The sequence below is a fragment of the Dunckerocampus dactyliophorus genome, chromosome 11 (assembly GCF_027744805.1).
Source record: "Dunckerocampus dactyliophorus isolate RoL2022-P2 chromosome 11, RoL_Ddac_1.1, whole genome shotgun sequence".
NCBI classification, from domain to species: domain Eukaryota; kingdom Metazoa; phylum Chordata; class Actinopteri; order Syngnathiformes; family Syngnathidae; genus Dunckerocampus; species Dunckerocampus dactyliophorus.
Genome location: NC_072829.1, coordinates 16659966 through 16667484, shown reverse-complemented (window position 1 = coordinate 16667484; position 7519 = coordinate 16659966). Strand labels below are relative to the sequence as shown.

The 7519-nt window shown below is 40.2% G+C and overlaps 1 protein-coding gene across 8 annotated transcripts in view; it reads left to right on the top strand.

Annotated features, from left to right (window-relative positions):
- The first annotated feature begins 3818 nt into the window (after positions 1 to 3818).
- Positions 3819 to 7519, top strand: part of gabra4 (gamma-aminobutyric acid type A receptor subunit alpha4) — a 28964-nt gene continuing 25263 nt past the window's right edge. For 2 of the 8 annotated variants that reach the window (XR_008572987.1, XM_054793057.1), the window contains exons 1-4: positions 3823 to 3903; positions 3993 to 4630; positions 4709 to 4827; positions 6104 to 6171. Coding sequence is in view for 7 of the 8 variants with exons in the window: in XM_054793057.1 (XP_054649032.1) it covers positions 4542 to 4630; positions 4709 to 4827; positions 6104 to 6171 (276 nt within the window). In the remaining variant the exon portion in view is untranslated. Of the gene's footprint in view, positions 3904 to 3992; positions 4631 to 4708; positions 4828 to 6103; positions 6172 to 7519 lie in introns of those variants that run through there. The other 6 variants (XM_054793054.1, XM_054793052.1, XM_054793055.1 and 3 more) reach the window with 6 other exon arrangements.

Below are 7519 nucleotides of genomic sequence, written 5' to 3'. Positions count from 1 at the left end.
TGCTGCAGAACCCAAGTTTGTTTCAGCTTGAGGTCACGAACAGATGGCCGGACATTCTCCTTCAGGATTCTTTGGTAGACAGCAGAATTCATGGTTCCATGTATCACAGTAAGTCATCCAGATCCTGGAGCAGCAAAACAGCCCCAGACCATCACACTACCACCATATTTTACTGTTGGTATGATGTTCTTTTTTTGAAATGCGGCGTTACTTTTACTCCAAATGTAATGGGACACACACTTTCCAAAAAGTTCAACTTTTGTCTCGTCAGACCACAGAGTATTTTCCCAAAGGTCTTGGGGATCATCAAGATGTTTTCTGGCAAAATTGAGATGAGCCTTAATGTTCTTCTTGTTCAGCAGTGGTTTTCGTCTTGGAATTCTGCCATGCAGGCCGTTTTTGCACGGCGTTTGCGAGTACCCACTTTCTTCGAGTGCTAGGCGTCAGCGAGGGAGCAGCTTGGACAGGAACAGGAAGTGGAAAGGAGAGTTGATTTGAGGCAAGGAGCAGATCTGTTGCTTTTTCCACAGGGTTAATACATTTACACAAACACAGTTCGAGAAAAAGCTGCACAATTAATGCCATGTTACCTGGTTTCCCTTTTAATTTAGCTAGCGGCAGCAGGGGTAAGTGAACGAGTTAACATAGACAAACACCTGTGAGTCGTGGTTCAGTAAAACACCTTTCTCCGAAATGGCCAAGAATTTAAGTGACTTCAAGTGACAAGCAGGCTTGTTTTTGGGTCACCTTTCAGCTTCTTAAAAGTGAATTTCCGCAAAGTAGAATTCCTTATTCATAAATGGAATGTTTTGTAGTTAGAGCTTAGAAAGCCTGTTTGCAACCATCTAAATACGCTGTTTTTTTAACATGATTAGAGCCCTCTAGACATGAAATAACACCCCTGTAGTTCCCTTTACACTCCTATTACCGAATATAGTGTACATTCTGGATTACTGAGCGTTGTCACACAATGTCACATGTCACACAATTTGGAAAGCGACCACAATTTGCGCAAAAAAATGTGCCCCAACAGTCTTCACATGTGACATCACATGACACGTCACCATATTACACAAGACTTTACTTGATGTCAGTTTAGCCAGCGTGGATTCATGAACTTCAACTTGTTAACTTTGACTTCTATTCAGCTCTCTAGTTAAAGGAAAAAACTTAAAAAGAATGTTAAGAGAGTGTATAAAGAGTGTTGTGTTGTTTTAGCGTACTAATAACACAGCGGTCAACTTCATTTTAAACTTTGTGATAGTTAACAATGTCAAAATTGTACTTTTTGCCTGTGATGACGATGATGCTTTTATGAACGCTGACAGTGAACATGATGGCAAAATGAGTTTTGAAATTGCGTCAGCATCACAAATGGATTGTGTTGGACTTTGGAGCTATTCATAGTAACAGTCATCCTTATGTGGACCTAGCACAATGGCCGATTGGACCAAAACAAACACATTCTAGCACTTTAATGAGACATTGTACAATGTTGTGTGCTGCACTGTTCCTGCTAACAAGTCTGATGCTGTGGCTGTAGTGTGTGTGCGTGTGTGTGCGTGTGTGTGCGTGCGTGTGTGCGTGTGTGCGTGTGTGTCACCAGGCCCTGCGTGTATTCAACAGGAGGTAATGTAACCAACCTTTATGGCCATGCCCCCTCAACTCCTTACACATGATAATACCTCACCTCCTTTTACCTTCCTGTCTCTCACACACGCACACACACACACACACACACACACACAAAAAGTAGGTTATCATAGCAGTTTATTTCTGCTGCAGGGCACACAGCTTCCAAAGGAAGAGACAGTTTCAAGGAATCTATCCATCTATCTATCTACATAATAAGGCTGCACTTATTTTTTATTTACTACAGTTGAAGCTCTAGTGGTGAATGATGATTAGCTATTTTATGAGTGTTTCCAATAAAAGAACGGTAATCAAATGTTAAAACGCACACACACAAACACACACACGCTTGGATGAAAGCCTGCTCCCACAAAGCACATGCATATTACTCATCCCCCACAGAGCCGCCTTGCTCTTGTGTATTGTGGGTGGACTGGGGTGGGCGGCTGAGCAGGGAATTGGGAAAAGAGTATGTTCTTCACATGGAAGGAATGGACGAGGTGTTTCCTCAATTTCCACTATGCGTGTGTGCGTGTGTGTGAGCGCTCATGAACCCAGTTGCCTTTCTGTACCGCAAGTGCTTTACGTTCAGAAGCACACTCAAAAACACGTACAGGTGCAGAGAAATCTGTGAAGCAGCGTGTGGCTTGTCCCAGTTCCTCTACCTGTGCACTAGTGTGTGTGTGTGTGTGTGTATATGTAGTTGCTTATTGCGACAGGAGTGACCCATTTGAATCTTCATACTGCTGCTCAACAATGCCATTTTGAAAGTAGTTCAACATTGACATTAGAGGCTGCAGTGTTGAAGCTGCTTGGGAGTGAACATCTCAATTGTGTTTTTGTGTGATGCCACCACAGTGATGGCAAAGAGGAAAAACATGATGACAGCTTTAGAAGACAAAATGGAGCTGTTTTGTCATTGTCCTGGCTGCTCAGTACGTCTGAGCGTGCCCTCAGAGTACACAATTGATTCTTTTCAATTATTACAACACAAAAGTTAACGCCTGTTTGTTTTGTTTAGCGGTTAAGAATGTTAAAACGCGACTAGCCTTCAGCGAGGATGCTTCTCCACTTCCTCGAAGGCTGTCGTGCGTCACCAACGGGCGAGCAGTTATCTTTTATGTTAGTTTTATTTAGTTTTATCACACAACAGTTGACTCGCACGGCAGCTGAGCTTTAAAAAAGCACGAGCCTCCCTCTCCACTTCCTCAAGCGCTACGCCCCCTACATGAGTCACCAAAATGTGCATAGCTAGAATAACATTTTGTTGTATTATACAGTAATCCCTTCCGCTTCAAATTTTGTGGCTTCACTCTATCACAGTTTTTCATATATTATTTATGTTTCGTGCTTGAATACGGCATCATTAGTTAAAAAAAAAAGCACATTTAAGCAAATGTTACATATTTGTTTTGCCTAAATAAAGCATTTTCAAGCATCGAAGTGTCTATATGAAGTAAAATACAAACATAAGGCATTCAGAAAATGCATTCAAAGATGAGTGATGATATGCAGTATTCTACACAGGTCACTAGGTGGCAGTAATGTTACTGTCATGTTTGGTGAGACACATAAACACCAGACTTGATCGCTGGAACAAAAGGCTGTTAGTGCATGTTTGAATGTTTTCACAACAGGCACAATAATCCCTAACATGAGCTACTGTAGTGCCAAGCGTCACTTCCTGTCAGTCCCCACTCAGCTCATCTGACACCGGAACACAGCAACACACATGGGCACGAGTCTTATTTAAGCCTTTCTCTTGTTGTGTCTACTATATTGGGTAATACAAGTGTGAAGGTGACTATAGGGGTGTTAATTCATGTTCAGAGGTCTCTAATAATGTTAAATATGTATTAAAAAGGTCAGAAACTGGTTTTCTATGCTCTAAATAGGGAATTCTGTTCATAAATAAGGGAATGCTATTCATCGTAAAAATTCACTTATCATGGTTGGGTCTGGAACAAGTTAACCGCAATAAACGGGGGATTATTGTACAACCATTGACTTCTTTTTACACTCGTGTAGCAATTAAATGAAGTTAAAATGCATGACGCACGAAGGCAATGGCCTTCCGCGAGCCTCCCTCTCCACTTTCTCAAAGGCCATGCTCTGGTCATGTGTCAGCAGTTCTCATTTATTTTAGTTTTATTTACTTCTGTCACACAGTAGTTGACTTGTACGGCCATTAAAAATGTTAAAAAGTGCAGTGGGATATGTTGATAGCCAACAGCAAGCTCAAATGCTATGCCTGCATCACGTCTCCGGATGGTGAGTGTAGTGATAAATTATATTTATCATTCGAAATTTGACTTGGATGGCATTTATAAAACAAAAAATGTCTCCGCCTTTTTCACCAGGATAAATTGGTAAAAACCACCACATTGAGGAAAGCACCTTGTATGAAATGTGCAAGGCAGCAGGGGAGGTCACCCCGTCAGGAAGCACCAAATGTTGAGTGGAGCGTTGAGAGGATGAGGAGGATGACACATTCTGCTCAGGTCGACTCTCCTTCAAGGTGAATGTCAAACTGCTGTTATTAGAAGCTGTGCTTGACCACAGCAAGTGAGTTTGTGAGGGTTTGTGGGTGACAGGAAAGGGGGGAAAAGAGGAATAAAGGACAGGGAGCGTGACACAAGAATGCAAACTGGGATTACAGTTTCTTTATGTGAATGCCAGCAGGACGAAAGGGAGCGGAACATAAAATCCAAGCTCGAGGAGGTGTGATCGGGGTTTGGAGGTGAGGATCTGTGCGTATTTGGCGCGTCTGAGGCGGAGGAGAGGCTGCGGGAAACTTGCTTCATCTGTGCGCCGCTCCGACCTGGAACATCTCCTCTCCTCTCATTCTCCATTGAAGAGGCATCTGGAAGTGGTGAGATGTGAAGAAGCTTAAAGCATGGCATGCAAAGATGCTTTCTGCCAACGAGAAGGAGATGGTGACAGCGATGCGGCTCCTTTCCATTCTGGCTTTTGTCTACTTTTTCTCTTTGGCGACTTGGTGAGTCTCAAATTGTCCGTGGGTACCGAAACTTATTCTTAAAAAAATCTCTAAAGTATCCATATTTTACCTCTTTAGTGTAAAAAACACCACAGCACATACACGGAAGGATGAAAGGATCTATCCGGAGAATTTTACTCGGATTTTAGACAGACTACTTGACGGTTACGACAATAGGCTGAGACCTGGATTTGGAGGTACGTGGCTTTAATTGCAAATACTTTAATTATTTATTTTTATAAGAGTAACGCATGGTTTGATTTAAAGGTAAAATATCCATGCGTAGTGACACAATGACACCTACCATTTAGCTAATGCGGAAGTCGGTGAACTCATCGGGTGGAAAAATGAGTTTATTGTCCCCTTTTTCGCGTCGTTTTATTTTGCTTTGACCAACTTGTGTGTTGATAAAGTTCATTTAAAACAAATCACAACTTTCTCCTACATTTAAATGATCTTTTCGGAAGTTTGTGACGACATCCCACTGTGGCGTTGACCTCCATTAAATGTTAAACGTATATTAGGGGCGATCCAAACATTGCTAATATGGATACCGATAGAAGGGTCGGAATCAGATCGATACTAGCGTCATTAGATCGACATGTTTCAGTTTTCTTATGTTTATTTTCACAAGCGTGTTTTTTTTGTTGTGATATGCAAATATAATATTTAGATTTATACATTGTGGACAGTATATTAACGAGGGAATACTTTCTTGGAGACAGGAGGTAATAATAGGTTTTACTTTTGTGTACTTATTTTGCTCAAACAATTGTATGTAATAAAATGAAGTAATGGTATTATTTTGTTGATATTGTTACATTGTCTTTATATATTGCTAAATTGTTCACAAACAAGTTTGTTTTTGTTGCCCTAAAAATCTTATCGTGTGTTTTATTCTGATTATAATCATGATCAACAAATTCAAAGCAAAATCATTTAAAGGTCGTGTCCATTTCCAAGTAAAATGTGTCGTCAATACGGTAATACTAGTCCTGTATTTACTTGGTATCGGATCGATACCAAAATTTGCAGTATCGCTCACTCCTAATGTATAGCCTACTTTTGATAGCATGCAGCAGAAGAGCCTTCTAAGCTCGTAACGTGGTTATATAATCACGACAAATGCTTAATGCACAGTTCAAGTGCTAAAAGTGAGGATTTGTTTCTCAAGCACGTCTAAAAAATACAAAAAAGACAGCGTGTGTATGTTTATGACTGCATTGCACTGCTGCACAGCCGCACTGGACTTACAGCACGAAGCTTATCCTGACTCTTAAAAAAAAACACTGTCTACATTCATTTACGGGAAGGGAAACTAATCAAACGGGATTAGGTTGATAATTTTTGAATATGTACATAACGCATATGCTGCAAATTGCAGGGTGAAGTGATGTCTTTTGGCTTCATCCTGATAGAAATAAGGAAGATGTGTTCATACTTTGGCACACTTGTGTTTCAATGTCCCTTCAGGTCCTGTGACTGAGGTCAAGACCGACATTTATGTGACAAGTTTTGGGCCTGTCTCCGATGTTGAAATGGTACGCACCCCCAATGATTACCACTTGAAATGCTGCCTTTTTGCTCAACGACACTGCTCAAAAAAGTCAAAGGAAGGCATAATTCTGACAGTATAACGAACACCAAGGCTGTGTCTCCATTGGGATACTTCCGTCAGTACCAGTCCTGCACAAATTACTTGAAAAAAAAGTAATTAGTTATAATTAGGAGTTACTTTCCCCCAAAAAACTGATTACCCCTTAATAAGTGTAATTAGTAACCAGGGAAAGTAACTGTAGCAATGGTATCGTGGTTAAGTGGTTCCAGACCCGTTTGTGATAAATGGTTTTTCACAAAGTAGGATTCTTTCTTTATAAATGGAATATTTCCATAGTTATTTATATGATTTGGTTTGATGTAGTATGATTTATTTCAAACATGCATTCAAGGTTACATTAATATACATCACATTTACAGTGCAATTCAACATGTCCGAAAAGGAGTAAGAAACAGAGCTAAGAAAACCTGTTTGTGACCGTCTAAATAAGTGTTTTAAATATTATTAGAGCCCTCTAGACGTGAAATAACACCCCTATAGTCACCTATACACTATACTGGACAATATAGTGACTATACAGTATATAGACAATAAGATGCAACAGTAGCCCGTGTTAGGGATTATTGTGTGTGTTGTTAGATAATTCAAACCTGCAATAAAAACCCGTTGTTCTGGTGCTTGTGTGTCTCACCGAACATTACAGTAACATTACTGACACCAAGTGAGCAGTGTGGAATACTGCATGTCACGACGTCTTTGAATGCATCAACTGAATACCCTATATTTGTGTTTTAGTTCATTTAGACGTTTTTATGCTTGAAAATGCTTAATTCAGGCTTTTTTTTTTATCTATAATAGGCTGTACTCAACCATGAAACAGTGAGAGTGAAGCCGTGAAAAAGCACAAAGTGGTGCGGGATTAATGTATTGTGTTACTGTTTTGGAAAACCTTCAAATATGTAAAAGAATTGGGATTTATTTTGTAGTGTTGCGTGCTGTTGTTTATGAGATTAGGTTTAGGGCTGAGTTTGTGACTTGCAATTCTCTACCGAAACTCTAAGAGGCGGTGTTTTCCTGAGAGTGAGCAACCACCGCTCTTTGATTTAGCTTATTCAGTTTCCTGTGTTGTACTACAGTAGAAGTAAACAATAGCGACTGAAGCGACATCCAGATCGTTGATATACAGTAGATATCAGCACATTCGCTGATATGATATAAATATCAACGCGCCACGTTACAACGGTGCTGTAATGTTCAAAATAGTAATTAATTAAATTACCCATTTGTGGAAAAAAAATAATGGTGTTAGTAACTTACTCCCAACACTGGTC